The 15,822-nt window shown below is 52.8% G+C and overlaps 1 protein-coding gene across 3 annotated transcripts in view; it reads left to right on the top strand.

Annotated features, from left to right (window-relative positions):
* The window catches only part of ITGA11 (integrin subunit alpha 11), a 52,024-nt gene that overhangs the window by 23,960 nt on the left and 12,242 nt on the right, over positions 1–15,822 (top strand). For 2 of the 3 annotated variants that reach the window (XM_072871093.1, XM_072871091.1), the window contains exons 5-20: positions 229–343; positions 1,889–2,016; positions 2,718–2,866; positions 3,591–3,735; positions 4,213–4,378; positions 5,450–5,520; positions 6,279–6,423; positions 7,604–7,752; positions 8,046–8,186; positions 9,216–9,422; positions 9,896–10,026; positions 10,720–10,886; positions 12,217–12,359; positions 13,567–13,677; positions 13,910–13,995; positions 15,348–15,555. In XM_072871093.1, the coding sequence (XP_072727194.1) occupies positions 229–343; positions 1,889–2,016; positions 2,718–2,866; positions 3,591–3,735; positions 4,213–4,378; positions 5,450–5,520; positions 6,279–6,423; positions 7,604–7,752; positions 8,046–8,186; positions 9,216–9,422; positions 9,896–10,026; positions 10,720–10,886; positions 12,217–12,359; positions 13,567–13,677; positions 13,910–13,995; positions 15,348–15,555 (2,262 nt within the window). The remainder of the gene's footprint in view (positions 1–228; positions 344–1,888; positions 2,017–2,717; positions 2,867–3,590; positions 3,736–4,212; positions 4,379–5,449; positions 5,521–6,278; positions 6,424–7,603; positions 7,753–8,045; positions 8,187–9,215; positions 9,423–9,895; positions 10,027–10,719; positions 10,887–12,216; positions 12,360–13,566; positions 13,678–13,909; positions 13,996–15,347; positions 15,556–15,822) is intronic. The other variant, XM_072871092.1, reaches the window with a different exon arrangement.

The following is a 15,822-nucleotide window of genomic DNA, read 5'->3' on the forward strand; positions in this document are numbered from 1 at the left end:
GTAAAGGTAAGCAAAACCCGATGCATGTACATATACGTGTAAAGGCATGCAAATACGTCTCTCTGTGTATTTATATATATGCTGTGTGCACCGCGGGGCTCAGAAACCTCACGCACCCTCATCTCCCACGGGGAAAAAGACGCCAAAGCAAAGGACAGCCTTGAAAAGCAGCAACTAAAAAGTGGCGATTTTAAACCCATCCCTGATGCTTGATTTTTTTTCCCCCAGGCCTGTAGCCCTCTCTGGTCCCACGAGTGCGGGAGCTCCTACTACACCACGGGCATGTGCTCCCGGGTCAACTCCAACTTCAGGTTCTCCAAGACGGTGGCTCCGGCTCTGCAGAGTACGAGAAACAATCTGCCCTGCAGCTCTAACCCCGCCTTTGAAGTCAGAGGGAATTTCTGTTCTCTAATCGCTTCAGTCCCATTGAGAAAACAAAGCGATGTCAGTGTTTAAGCGAAGGCAAGAGAGCAGAGGAAATGGTTGCAGGGAAGTGATTCAAAGAGGGTTACGTACACAGACATCTGGTAAACATTTTCCTTTTAACTGACACCCGGGGAAGACAAAAAATACCTTATTCTTCCAAAACTACAAATAAAAGTAGCCAGAATATTTTATCAGCACAGCTAGGAAGGCAAAATAGGGAAAGAATTCAGACCTTGGCCACACAAAACAAAGAGCTCCTTGACTGAAAGCTAAATATTTTGGCCCCAATTTGTAAATTGGGGTACGTGATTTTATTTTGAGGGATTAAACAAGCTTCCTGGCTTTCCTGTAGACGGCAAGAAATTGCAGAAGCCTGTCCTGCACCATCGAGCCTCCCAGAAGCTCCTTGCCCCAGTCGGGCACGGGATGCGATGCCCCAGCTCCATCACCCGTTTGGTGTCGATTAATTCTCACGGCATAGAGTAGGGCACGGGAAAACGGGACTTTGGGGGGCAGAGAGAGTAAAGGCAGAGCCCACCACCAAATTCTCAAGTGTTGCTTCCCTCTTTATGACCCGGAGATGCTTTCAGCCCTCGCTGCGAACGGTAGTTGGGTTTTTTTAGAGAGAAGGAGGTTAACGAGCAGAGCGTTATCATTTAGCGAGTGGGATGCAGGGAGTCGGCTCCTCTCCCTGGGTCCTGGGGTGAGCGGGGGATCGAGACGGGGGCACGCAGCCGAGGACCACGGTGATGGAGTGACCCGTGTGCGACTCCCGTCCACGGATGCGCTAACCCATAAGTGCCTACAGCAGGTGAAAAGGGCAACCGATAAATATCTGTCACTGGAAAATTCAGCATCTTCTGGTTTTCTGCAACTTTTCTAAATAACCTTATAAAATATAAGCAAGATAGAGAGATGATGCCGAGCAATTTTTCACTGCTAAAAACCAGTCGACTGCCTAAATCCTTCACGGCTTGTACTGCTGGGCTGAGCCCTGGGGTCCTCGCCGGGGTTTCTGGCTGCCTCGTCACTGAGGATTTAATGGGAAGGGGAGGAAATGCCCGACGTGCGTTATATGGCGAGTACAGGCAGGGCTGAGGAGTGACTCAGGGGGAAAGCATTGCTTGGCGGGAGGGACGGAGGCCGGATCCTGCCTGCAGCTTGCCACTCTTTGAAGTATGCAACTATATTAGACCGGATAAAGGTCCAAATCTGAATCAGAAAAGATACCGCTGAGTGTTATTCTTAGAAAGTTATCCAGTCTTTTCTCGGCAGAGAGGATGCTTGTGGCTTCTCTCTACCTTGCTGAAGCCCAAAGGTCTTTATGAATGATTGAAATAAGATTTTTGTTTTTCAAACAAATCATAAAAGCAAGTACCTGACTGCGAGGAATGAAGCCATAAATCTCCCCTTTGCAAGCGTTGCCAAGGTCTTTCAATAACACACTGCGTATTTTTCACAGGATGCCAGACGTACATGGACATAATCATAGTTCTGGATGGATCAAACAGCATATATCCCTGGGTTGAAGTTCAGCACTTCCTGATAAACATCTTGAAAAAATTTTATATCGGCCCCGGCCAGATACAAGTAAGCCCCTGCACAACTTGTGCGTCCCCCCCGTCGTGCAGAGTCCCCTGGCCGAGCTCACAGGGCCCTTTTCAACGTCCCTTTTCTGCCAATGTGCTGTAATTTGGCACCGTGCTTTTTCAAAATAAACTTTCGAGGTATGGATTTTAAAGCTGAGCCCATGGAAATAACGCTCACATTAATGGCCTTAAATGAGCTATGGAGAGAGCAGCACCCCACATCCCGACCGGGCATGGGGAGGATGAAATCATATGGAAATATAGAAGTATTGCCCTGTGCCGAGGCAGTACTTGTTGCCGCTGTGAAGAGCTCTCCACCCTCTTCCTATCAGTAATCGCGGGCTGATTTGGGCAGGGATTTGTGCAGGGATATCCTCAAGAATTTGCACAAATAACCCCCCGTTTGGTCCCATCTAGAGATGCTGTGGGTCCGCACTGGGGCACAGCATGTCTGCATCACCCCAAACCTGTATAGCAGGGCAGGGGTGGCCGCGCGTGGGTGAGAGCTGGCAGAGAACAGAAATAAAACTCACCATTATCAATGGCCCCATAGAGGGGAAACTGAAGCAAATCGGGACAGAGCGATTGATTTCTCACAGCGACTGTTATTTCGTGTGATGGGCAAAACATGCTCGTTGTGTCGCAGGCCCTTGCTACACGGCAGGTTGTTGGCGTCCTTTGTGATATTCCTTTAATCCCCAGGTCGGAGTTGTTCAGTACGGAGAAGACGTCGTCCATGAGTTTCATTTAAATGACTACAGGTCTGTAAAAGATGTGGTAGCGGCTGCCAGTCACATAGAGCAAAGAGGAGGTACAGAAACCAGGACTGCCTATGGGATAGAGTTTGCTCGGTAAAAATCTCTCACCTTCCTGTTCCTCCTGATAACAAGTTTAAAATGACCGTTTGTTTTTCTTCCCTCTCTCCCCCTTCACTTTTCCTCGCTGCTTAGAGAGCAGGGGATACAGCCAGGCTAAAAATGCTTTTGCAAAACTGCTTGGTCCTTAATTGGTGCTTTACAAACGATGCTTTGCAAAACTGCAGCTGGCCCAGAAGGAGGGCGCAGAGGCAGACTCTGAAAACGTATCCTCTTTCTGAAAGCACCCAGAGCTGAGCCCTCAGCCCCCAAACGCAACCCCACATCTGCCCCACGCGCTGTAGCTCTTCTGCAGGCACCCATCAGGGACCCGGGAGCTCAGTACGGCCCCGACCCACAGCTCCATCTCCTCCCTTAGCTGGGACAAGTGCCTGCTCCCGCGTATTTGTGCCACAGCCTGACCAGTATTCCTGCTGTGGATTTAGGGCATTTTGCTGAATTAAAGGCTCCTCTCCTGCAAGGAGCCAGCTCGATCGGTAGAAAAATCCCCTTTTAAAGTCCTAAAATATTTCCCGAGAGTCCTGCACCCGACTGCACCTCCCCAAAGGCTAGCAGCCCACCGAACACCGCTCGGTGCTTTACGATGCGGGCGATGGGGCACCCGTCTCGGCAGCCGCGGCGGTTTCGGCAAGCGCGCGGCGGTGGGAGCCACGACCCGCCTGGCGAGGCTGAGCAGCCCAGGGCATCTCTTCAATTGCAGCTCGGAAGCGTTTCAGAAAGGTGGCCGGAAAGGGGCAAAGAGAGTAATGATTGTAATCACAGATGGAGAGTCGCACGACAGCCCAGACCTGGAGAAGGTGATTGAGGACAGCGAGAAGGACAACGTCACCAGATACGCGGTGGCGGTGAGTGGCGGGGGGGGCCCTTTCGGCAGCGAATGGCTGCAAAAGCCATGCAGAGCTCGGCGGTGCCCCGTGCACCCCATTGCAATGGGGCTGGCAGCGTAGCCCACCTTCGCCGCTCCCGGTGCCTTTGCAGGGGTCCTTGTTGTTGGTCCTGCTTTTGCAGGAGGCGGTGGGATGCTCGGCTCTGCCAGAGCAGTTGCTGTGGCTGGGGACAAGCAGGACGCTGCGTTGTGCTGGGCACCCAAATTGCAGGAGGGGTGCCCAGCCTGGGCTGCCTGGAGGAATTACAGCAAATCCTCGCTCCCTGGTTTGCTCCCGCAATGGGGTGTCAGATGCCAAGGCTCTTGTCAAGACATCAAAGATGCCTCAGCATCTTTCAGGCTCCTTCTATACGGACACCCCTCCCTCAGGTGCTTTGGGTTGGCTCTATCCATCGCATGAAAACCCCTGAGTCTTGCATTTCTATTTCAAACCTAGGTATTGGGTTATTATAACAGAAGAGGAATCAATCCCGAAGCCTTTTTGAACGAGATAAAATTTATAGCGAGCGACCCAGATGACAAGCATTTCTTTAACGTCACAGACGAAGCAGCACTCAAAGACATTGTGGATGCGCTGGGGGAAAGGATATTTAGCTTGGAAGGTGAGTGATGCTCCTCCCCGACACATCCCAGCCGGCCAGGCTGCCGCAGGTTGCTTCAGATGTGCCGTCAGTCCTCGGTTTGCTGAATTTGAACGGGTCAGACTGGGAGCTTCCCTAATATCTGATAGATACAGAACCTAAAATCGCACTTTGAATCTCTTCATCTATAAAGAAATGTCTTTATTTTGAGTGGTTTGCATCCCTCAAGCGTCAGGAGCACAGATGCCCTCTCCTCAAAAGGTGAGCCCTCATTCTTGCAACCATCCTTTGCAGAGCTGTGATGGCTCCGTCATTTATAGCAGACCTTTGAAATTCAGCGTGCGGGTCATCTGGGTGTCAGCGTCTTTCTCACCCATCAAAATCCATTCAAACCCAGACGGGTTATAAGCAAGCAAAAAACCACACGCCGACTGCCAGGGACTCCCTGGGGTGGCAGGCATTGCGGGGTTATGGGAATAACGTGGGGTTTTATGGTTTATTGGCTGAAATTAAATATCAGGAAATATTTTTGGTCTAAATGACAGCGCTTCTGTCCGCCTTGTGACAAGTTTGTCGGTCTCCAAAACTAAATTTATCTAAATTTCAGAGGAAAAGCACATCCTGGGGCGGACAATTGAAACAGAAGATGGATGGCTTTCACTGCAATTTAAACATCTTGGGGTTTAGGGAAATTTTGGTCAAACCAGCTCACAAACTCCCCACCAGTTTGCCAGTTACCTTGGTCCAGCCAGCCCAACACTTCCCTGTGGAAGAAAGCTTCCCTGGGTGAGAAGCTTCACCCAGTTGCAATTACGAAGCAAAATCCTCTAAATCCACATTTTTGTGTGATCTCGCAGCTAGGAAATGAGACAACTGCACTGTGGCAGAGCTCGCAGTATCTATTAGCAGCACGAGGTTGTGTAATTGTGGTGATTTAGGGAGAAACAAGCACATTTATGGCAACTGAGGTCCTTCTGCTCCAGGTGGGGTGGAGGTGGACGCTCATCCCACCTCGACCCACCGAGGCACCGCTCAGCCCCTCTAGGAAAGCAAAGCTCTTCGTTAAATACAAATTCCTTTTTTTTTTCTAAGGAACCAACAAGAATGAAATCTCCTTTGGCCTGGAAATGTCCCAGACTGGATTTTCATCACATGTTGTGGAAGTAAGAGAGTAAATGTGGGTTTTTTTCCTCCTGCCTGTGCAAGCAGGCGCCCTTTAAAGGTGGTTTTTACCATCACCGGCAGCTGCAGGTGGGGAGACGGGTATTTTGGGCAAGTTATTAATCATGAAGTTAAATTGCTAACGTGAACATAAGGAAGAAAATGCTGTTGGTGCTGGTTTATCCCATGGGGAAGGGAGCTGCTGGGAGACCAGTGCCTTCCTTAGGACCAGCCTGCAGCAGCTCCTCCCGATGCCAGGACCTCAAGGTGCTGGGATGTGCCGTGGGGAAAGGCGCTTGGCGGTGGTGGGATGCAGAGGGTGGTCAGTCCCTTCCACCCACGGATTCCTGCTCAGGCTTTTCCTGGGGAGGAGAAGCACGCTGAAAAGATACGGATGGGGTGGAAATGTCAGGCCAGCATGTTTAAAAATCTCCATCTTTCCAGCTGTGCTTTGGCGAATGGTTTGCTTGATTTTTTTTTTTTTTTTTTTCTGTTCCATTTGTGAGATTTCTCCCCTTTTCTGTAAAATGTGCGATTTCTGGGAGGGACCATTTTCTGTTTTTCTCTTCTGCACTCCGACAAATATATAGTCTAGGATCTGGGCTTTGAGGGACCCCCATATGTGTTCTCACACAAAACCAGCCCATTGGGTCCCCTCGTCCATCTCGCCATGACTCGGCTTTGCCCGTATGGGCAGCGTGGGGAAGAATTGTCTCCACTTGGCAAGAAATACCCTCAAACTACTCCTGCTCCCCCGCAGGACGGGATCTTGCTGGGGGCGGTGGGTGCCTACGACTGGAACGGAGCCGTCCTGAAGGAAACCAGCAGCGGGAAGGTCATCCCCCTGCGGGAATCTTATCTCCAGGAGTTCCCGGAGGAGCTGAAAAATCACGGAGCATATTTAGGTAAGAAAGCCGAATGAGGCTCCGCTGCCGGGGCTGAATTCATGATTTTACGCTTAATAATAGGAAGCACAACATATTTCTCAAATGACTAATAGCAGTCAGCGCTCCCAGCGTAGGCGGTATCGTGCCCGGCTGTTTGTGAGTTCCCGTCAACACGAGACCTGTGTTGCCCCTTGCTCGGGGATGCAGCGTACGTGAGCATCCTCACCTGGGAAGAGTCCAGTGTCGACCGCAATGTGCAGCACAAAAGTGATTTAAATGCAGAAGTAGCTCAGACACCGGCCAGCCCGGGTCATCTACGGCGCTTACTGGAATGGTTTAAAAAGCAGTGATGAAATTTCATGCCTAGAGAGGAAATACCTGCTGGGTTAATCCATTCCATGTGCAGCCATTGAAGCCGCGGAGTAAAAATATCAGCCTGGTTTGCAAAATGAAGCCTCTGTCCGGAGATGTGCGTGCGGAGATGTGCTGTCCGGAGATGTGCGTGCCAGGCTGAGCTGCCCCGCGGCAGGGAGCGGGGTGGGATGCTGCGGGGTCGTTCACTGGCATGTCGGGGCTCTTCCCTCCACTGGGGACATGAACAGCCCCTGGACACGTGGGTCATCTCTTGGGGTGACAGCAGAGTGTCCCTGGGCTCGGCTGCAAGTGCCTGAAGTGGGGACGGCTGCAGCTGTGCATGACAGTATGCGGGAGCTCAGCTGGGCTCTGTCTTTCCCATTGCCTGCAGTAAGAAAACCAGAAATATTAAGGAAACGCCGGTGCATCCTGCTGCAGAGCAGCCCAGCTCGCCCAGCACACCTTGCTAGAGTTTGTTTAACTTTATGTGAGCCGTGAAATAAAACACTTACCAGGCCGGGAATTGGATTGACCTTCCATGAAACAAAGATTTTGCAGAGGGTTTGCCAGCTGCGTTAGACGGTGCCAAAACTCTTGGCACAGCTGCGCAGCTCAGGGTGTAGGTAGGACCTGAGCAGGCGGCTCAAAGCCCACGGTCAAGGCGCTGGGGTTTATTTGAGTGACTTTATCGTTGAAGAAATCTGGGTTTCTAGCTTCCCGATCTGTGAGGCGGCCAGAGTTGTGTCAGCGGCTGGGGGCTAATGGGAAGCAGAGCACCAGGCAGCGGCTGGGAGCAGGCAGGGAGCGGATCAGCCGTGCTCACCCCACGCCCGCCCGCTTCCAGGTTACACCGTCTCCTCCGTCATATCCACCAAGCACGAGCGGATTTACGTTGCTGGAGCGCCCAGGTTCAACCACACCGGGAAAGTCATCATTTTCAGCATGCACAACAACCGAAACCTCACCATCCACCAGGCACTGAAGGGAGAGCAGGTAATGCCAGGGCACGTGCTGCCAAGGATGCTGCACAGATTTTTCCGCCAAGGATGCTGCACAGATTTTTCCGCCAAGGATGCTGCACAGATTTTTTTGTTTAAAGGGCTCAGCAGCGTAATGCATCCATGGGCAGCTGGGGATCCCCTGGCTGTCGCTGCACCCACAGCTCTGAACCACACAGCTGTAGCGGGGATGGGGCTCGGAATGTCCCCGCGGTCCCCGACGGGGAGGGTGGCAGTGCCCCTGCACGCCGGCAGTGTTGCTCCCATCCCCTCCTCTGTCTCCTCCAGATCGGCTCCTACTACGGCAGCGAGATCAACTCCCTCGATGTCAACGGCGATGGCGTCACCGACGTTTTGCTGGTGGGAGCCCCCATGTACTTCAGTGAGGGCAGGGAGAGGGGGAAGGTCTACGTCTACACCCTGCGGGAGGTACGTGGCAGCGCCGCAGGGCGAGGGCAGGGGCGTTTGGGCGCTAGCACGGGAACCGTGTCCCCTCGTGTCACCTCCCCGGGGTGGCTCCGGGTTGCACGCACCCGCCAGCTTCCATCAAACATCGCAGGGCACGACAGCCCGTTCCAAAGGCAACAGAGCTTGGCAGCGCCTCGCTGTTGCGGCTGCTGCGAGACTCGAGGAGGATTTGTCTGTTTTCCGTGTTTATAAACGAGCTCAGGGGGTTTGCTCACTGCCAGCAAAGGGAGTCCAGCCTGGGCTGGAGCAGAGCCGCCTCGTCTCGAGGCTTCGCTGCTCCCAGCCAGGCGAGCTTCCCACCCCGAGGAGGCGATGCACGGGGGGCGAGGTGGGGTCTTTGCAAGATGGGTGTCTCTCTGGAGAAAGAGTCTCCATCCACTTTGCCGCCCTCAAAACCGTTCCTTCCAAGGGCACCTGGAGGCTGGGCCAGGCATGGGCTTGTGGGGAGCAGCAACATCGGTCCCTCCACCATCACTTTAGGGCACAGACGGGACATGTGCCACCCCCGTCCCTTGCCCATGTGCCACCCCTGTCCCTTGCCCTGGTGCCCAGCAGTACTCTGGGGCAGGACCAGCTTTCCTGCCACCCTCAAATCTGGCTCAAAATGCAGTTTCTGACCCAAATCCATCAGGCTCCGGGGACGTGCAGGGCAGTGAGCAGGTCGTGTTCTATATCCAGGGCTGCAGAGCCCGCCCGGAGCAGCGGGAGTCCCCATACCTAAAGCACAACTTTTTATGCAATTATTTACATAGGTTGTTATAAAAGGAAGGCAAAGCAGGAGTGGGGCTGGCACGGGGCTCATCCATCCCCAAAGAGATGCTGAGCAGAAAGTCCCACAGCCCCAGGAGGGTTCTCACCTCCTTTCTCAGAGAAATTGCTCACACATCCCTGCATCTTATTTGCTTGCCTTTGAGGGTTTTCTCCTCTTGCCACGCTTGCTGCTGACGTTTTGGGGGGGCATTTTTTGCCTTTTCTCTTTGGCTGGCCCAGCAGAACCGCTTCATTTCCAGCGGTGCCCTCGTCGATCTGCAGAGCTACCAGAACTCCCGCTTCGGTTCCTGCATCGCTGCCGTGCCCGACCTCAACCAGGACTCCTACAACGACCTTGTCGTCGGGGCACCTTTGGAGGACGAGCACCAAGGAGCGATATACATCTTCCTTGGCTTCGAAGAGACCCTCCTGAAGAAGTACAAGCAGGTACGGCTCCCGCATGCTTCGGTTGTCCTCGTCCTTCATCAGAATAAATGTCATTTGTGCCCATTTTAAGGACTGATAGAGCACAATAAATTCACATGCAGTATTGCATTGTTAATTATTATTGCTGGATATTTTATTTTGTGAGGGGTCCAAGACAAAGCAAGCATAGGGTATGGAAAACATGCTTGAAATTAGGGGCAACGCTTAGCACTCGGTGCAACAGATTGCTATAGATAAAATATTTCTCACACTTGTGAGAAATAGTAAATATACCGAGTCATTTCAGCAGAAATTTCTGCATGGTGTCTCTGAAGAGAAGCTGCTCTCATTCCCTGGAAAAATTACCTTTGGTGCAATCACTTGGAAAGGGGCATCTTCAGTAGCGTGGTGGAGGTCGGCGTGGCAGACCCCTCCTTTGCAGACAGGGATGCTCCTGCTGGAAACCAGACAGGATTCTCCCCTTTGCTTTTCAGCGGATAGCAGCTGCAGACCTCGCGCCGGGCCTGATGTATTTTGGATGCAGCATCCACGGACAGCTGGACCTGAACGAAGACGGGCTCGTAGACTTGGCTGTCGGCTCTCTGGGGAACGCCGTGCTGCTGTGGTTAGCTGTATCTCATTTGGCACTCTCCTCTGCCCGAAGCTCATTGCAATATGCTAACATTTTTCAGGGGAAAACTGATCTCCCAACAATCTGAGCCATCTTTCCACAATAACGACCCCCTGTCTGGCGGGGCCGTGGGATTTCAATGCCACTGGGCCCTAGAAGGACGTCAGAGTTGGTTTTGCATTGAGTTTCATCATTAGTTCCCCAGGAGTTTCAAACCAGCTAATTGATTTGTGGTGATTTGCCCAGGCTCCCTCTGGTCTTATTTAATAAGAACAATTTAATATTTGCAATTATTGATTCATGTTTGGAAAGTCCCTTGCAGCTGTTAGGACGGAGGGTAGCTGTGCCCGGCAGAGATGGGCCACCCTGGGGTCTGCCTTGAAAAGTGCTATGTGCACGCAAGGGGCCAAATCCTGCTCTCAGTGCTGAGCTACTTCACTGGCATAAGCAGGAGGCAAATACGTGCACGAGATTTTATTCTTCAGATAGTACACAGATGAGCTGAGAGTAGATCAGCATGCCGTGCTGGCCTTTGGTCTTCCTCAGCACCTTCTGGATGTTGAGAGAATGGGTGAAAAGGTGTGAAAAGGGTGAATCGGGAGGTGTGGGAGAGTTTTGGAGGCTGCTGCAGACGTCTGCGAGCATCCTGTGCCCCAGCACGTCTCCCGACCCGTGCTCGACCCGCAGGTCCCGCAGCGTGGTCCAGATCAATGCCAGCATCCGCTTCGAGCCCTCCAAAATCAACATCTTCACCAAGGACTGCAAGCGGAATGGGAAGGATGCCACGTGCATGTCGGCCTTCGTCTGCTTCACCGCCACCTTCCTCTCGGCTCACTTCCAGACAGCCAGCGTGGGTAAGCGGCACGGCTGCTCGCACGACAAAAACCCCAATTCATGCGTTGTTTAGGTCTCCAGCCCCGAGGAACCACCCGGCTTCTGCCAAGGGAAACCATCCAGGAGCCTGGCATGTCTGGAGCAGTGCACGTTGCCATCTGCCACATCCCTTTTTACCCACAAATTTGTCCCTATCCTGGCTGATGTAGCAGGGACGGTGGCTCTGCCATTAAGCAGTGCCAAGAAACACCCCAGGGATACAACCTTACCCGCGTTTAACCTCTTCTCTCACCTACGCCCTGGGGCCAAGCTCTCCTGCAGCTCGTCTTGCTGTGGTACAGGGGATGGGGATGTCACCACCACCCCACCAGCCAGCGGGACAGGAGAGGACGTGCCCGGACCATGTCCCGCAGAGCTCATCCATCCTCCCCACTGCAGCGGCAGGACACATCTGCCGACCATATGTGCATGTTTCCCTAATATCCCGCGGAATCTCTGTGAAGTTATTGGCCAGCTCTGCTATTAAACCCTTGCATGTTGCTGTGACCCTGCATCTACCCGGCGGATGCCCGTGACTCAGCTGGAACGGGAGGAAGCGATAGCAGCCCGGCTCCTTGCAACCCGGCAGCAAACACTGTCAAAGGAAAATCAGGTCCCGAGTGAAGCCAAAAGAAAAACTCCCATCCCCTAGAGCAAGAATTTTGGTTTGTACTATCCAATCCAGTGTTTTCCTCCTCCCTGCTATAATTGCGGAGCTTGCAGGACAAAAACCTGAGTGGAGTTTTCTTTATTTATTTACTTTTACACTTACTGCTACCCAGAAGATCCCCACCACGGATGGTGCGTGCTGGGGGCTGACGGTTGCTCTTTGCTTTCTTGCACGTTTTGCATCGCATCGGTGTAGTGGGTGCAAACCCCCCCCCTGCTCGGCACTGGGTTGGGGAACTTCGGTTTCTTTTTGGCAGCACCGCAGGAAGCGAATGATCCCCAGTAAAGCGTCTAGGAGAGAAGAGTGCTCCAGAACTGGTACAGGCCAGCATGTGAATATACGAGGCAGATGGTTATATATCCTGCACAGGTTTTACTCGGTGCCTTGTAGTAATGCATTTTTAAAGTTCCTCATTTGACCTGGAGAGTGGAAGCTTTGCCCAAAAGAAATGTCTTTTAGAAACAAGTAACAATAACTAAGACCTGATTTTCCCAATTTTCCCTTAGCGTGCTCCCTGCCATGCTCCTCCCAGCCAGGGAACAGGGGTTTGAGTGCACAAAAGCCCATTTTTTTGTCCCGGTGTTGCTATATAACAAGCGTAACCACGGGGAGAAGCCCTGACGGCACTGCTCTCCTTCCAGCACTGCGGTACAATGCCACCATCGACGAGCGCAGGTACACTCCACGGGCTCACCTGGACGAGAGCGGAGAGCGGCACACGCAGAAGGAGCTGGTGCTGCTCGCCGGGCAGGAGCACTGCGACAGGCTCCAGTTCCACGTCTTGGTGAGTGCGAAGGAGGACAAGGCTGGGGTCTCCTCCTCTGCCAGCCCTGGGGGAGAGCCAGCTGCCCGAGCAAAGATGCTCTCCACCTTGTGCAAAACAGTGATACGCCAGGACGTGGTCGGAGGAGCCTCGATGGCTTCATGGGGCTGGAAATGAGCTTCGTCTCTCAGCCCCGATTTCTTCACGCTGCGTTTGATGTGGTCAGGGATGGAGCTGCCGGCGCGCGGCAGCTGCTGGGTCCCCAAGCGCTGACTTCATTGCACTGTTCTCCTTTCCATGAGCCGCTAGCCGTGCCCTCGGGGAGGGTGTGCACTTCTGATGCCTGGGTCAAGCTGGTCCTCCCGCTCCAAAATTGGTGAAAACTCATTTTTTCCATCGGGAACCAAATGCCTCCATGCCAATCCCCAGTGCTCTCACCCTCTGCACCTCCCTGACCATCAGGGTCCCCTTCCCCGGGTGCAAGAGCCAGCGAAACCCTCTGCATTGCTCACGGGGAACAGCTGATGCACAAACCTGGCCAAAATCAAACATTCCCAGTGAATGATGAGAATATCGCAGAGGCCAGCAAGGGCCGAGCTGCCAGACTGGCCTGGCCCCAAGCCCCGGCCTGAACTGCCATGAACTTCTGGAAATTCGAGTCTGGAGCTCGAGATGGAGCTTGTGATTTATCCCAAGAAGCATCTCGCTTCAGAGCATCTAACTGCACCCAGTGCGGCGGGGGCAACGCATGGGAAGAGCGTGTAGAGCTGCAGGAAAGGTGCAGCCTCGCTACCGGCCAGACGAGCCCCAGGTAAGGGTTGCAGGACAGCTCTGTCCCCCCTGGGAGCCTGGCTCAGGGCCAGTCCCCCCAGAGCACCCATCTTTTGGTGCCAGCGTCTCCAGGCTGAAGCATTTCCTCCACCATCAGGCAGATGTTGAGTAGCTGAGCTCGGGTTGTCCCTGTCCCCAGGTAAGGGTTAGCTGGTGAGACAGGATGATTACACACCAAGTAGGCTGCAAGATCTAGATCACATTTGCAAGATTTACATTTACAATTTTACATTTTTACATTTACAAGATTACATTTACTATTGCAAGATTACCAGATTGCAAAGCTTTTATTTCATAAAATAATCACACGCCTGTAGGTCTGCCTTACTACTCTCTGATGCTGCCCTCTGCAAGGAGGAGCCCGGTCCTTCTCAACGATGCTTTCTGCCCGCTGCAGGACACAGCTGACTATGTGAAGCCGGTGACGTTCTCCATCGACTACGAGCTGGAGCACCCCGAGAACGGCCCCATGCTGGACGACGGCTGGCCCACCTCGCTCAAGGTCTCGGTAGGTAGCAGCACCGACCTCCGAGGGTGCCTTTTATCAAACACTTGGTCAGCAGATTTATCTCTGAATGTAACATTTGCTTCTTTACCTTGAGGCTGTAATCCCTGGTCCCTTCCATGATAGCAATGTGTTCGCATTCACTGCAGCCTAGGATCACCGCCCGTGTCCCTTCTCCTCGGAGTTTAACTTGGGGTGCAAAGCATCACCGAGCTGCTCTTGTTGTCCCCCTCAGGTCCCTTTCTGGAACGGGTGCAATGAGGATGAGCACTGCGTCCCTGATCTGGTCCTGGATGCCAGAAGCGATGTGCCCAGTGCCATGTGAGTAGCTCGCTCGGAGCATCCTCCCAACCAGTATCACAAACCGGACGGGCTCCAAAACCCAGCCCCAAGCCATGCTCCATAGATACGGGCATCGCAGCTGGTCCTTCACCCAGCACCACCACGAGGTTCATCCAACATCACCCCGAGGTGCTTCTCGGCACCTCCGCTCGCAGCGGGTCTCTGAGCATCTGCTTTCTCCCTGCCTGGAACGAACCCGTGGTTTTTAAGGGAATCCATAAAACAACTAATGTTTGATGTCATGGTGATGAGCCCCAGGGAGACAAATCAGTAAATAACAGGGGGGAATAAATGCAAGGCTGGCATTACCCACTTGGCAATTACAGGCTTGACTCACGCAGCAGAAATAATTATATGCTATATCTGATCACTTAAAGAGCTTTTAAAGGTTATCTAGGAGCACAGGAGCCTGAACCTCCACCTCCCGTTGACAGCAGTGGGCTCTGGACCAAGCTCATGGCCAGGGCTGCTACCTGGGGATTACTTGTATCCCATAATTCAGCATTTATTGTTCTGTGTCTCCTGTAAAGCTCTTGGTCCTGAGGCTGCGATCCAGGGCAGGACTGGTTCTGGCTGGGCTGTGCTGTGGGAGGTTGAAGTGAGCTGTACGTAGGGGATTATTTATGGATCTTAGTGGCTGGAGTCCTACAAATAATCATGGGCAGACACCATGGTCTACCAGGGTGCCAGACCTCTAGTCCAGTTCCTCCTGAAGCCTGTGGAGCTTTCCCGAGGGTGCCCGTGGGCATCAGCTCGTGCCCTGCAAGAGCAGCTGATGTGGAGGTGATTTCTGCTGAGAAAACCACTTTTGAGGTGACTTGTTGGAACAGAGCTATTCCTTCCAACCGGCGCCCTGCCTGCCCCGCCGTTAGAGGCAGAAGGTGGCTCTGAAGGTGGCACCATCCCACATTTTCCTTTCCTTTTTTATTTTGCGTAAAGAAAATAAATGCCCAAACACCCATCAAGTCTGTAAAAGCAGACGCTGCCATTGCAGAGTTTGTGCCGGTAAACTTACCGGGAGGTAGATCTCAGCCAGGCTGAAACTAAATGCCAGCTTTACCCTTCGCTAATGGTATGGGTTCTATTTTTTCCTTACATCCCAGCTGTATTAAGAGCTCCTAACTGGGTTTGAGAAAGCAAGGCACCGTTAGCCAAAAATCACAAGCAAAATGATGGTCCACGGGAGGAATTTGTGATTCCTCTTTCCGACAGAGGGAGAGCAGGGATTTCCTTGCACTACCCTATGCACCGTGCACATAAAAATCCTGGGGCTAGGTCTTGGCGCGGTGCTGCGGGCAGCGCTTGCCTTCACCGCTGCCCTCCTCTCGCAGGGAGTTCTGCCGGCGGGCTCTGCGGAGGGCACCGCCGGACTGCTCGGCCTTCACCCTCTCCTTCGACACCTCCGTCTTCGTCATCGAGAGCAGCAGGAGGAGGGTGGCCGTGGAGGCGACGCTGGAGAACCGAGGGGAAAACGCCTACAGCACGGTCCTCAACATTTCCTTCTCCAGAAACCTTCAGTTTGCCAGCTTGATCCCCAAGGTGAGGCTGCCAGGGGAGATCCAGGGCTTTCCAGAGGTCCTCCTAATCCCAGCCGGATGAGAAAGCTGTGTCCTAAACCAGAGCCCAAAAACGTCTCCATCCTCATAAATCAGACATGTTTATGGCCTTAGTTTCTAAGCACTTACAGCCCTTTCAGCTCTTTATTTTGGAAATACAAAAATATTTGAATTTTAAGAGCCTGAAAGAAGGTCAATTGCAGACGAAATTATTACCGTCTTTATTTTTCTGCTCCAATAGTTTAAAAAT

This window comes from Ciconia boyciana, chromosome 8 (assembly GCF_034638445.1).
Source record: "Ciconia boyciana chromosome 8, ASM3463844v1, whole genome shotgun sequence".
NCBI classification, from domain to species: Eukaryota; Metazoa; Chordata; class Aves; order Ciconiiformes; family Ciconiidae; genus Ciconia; species Ciconia boyciana.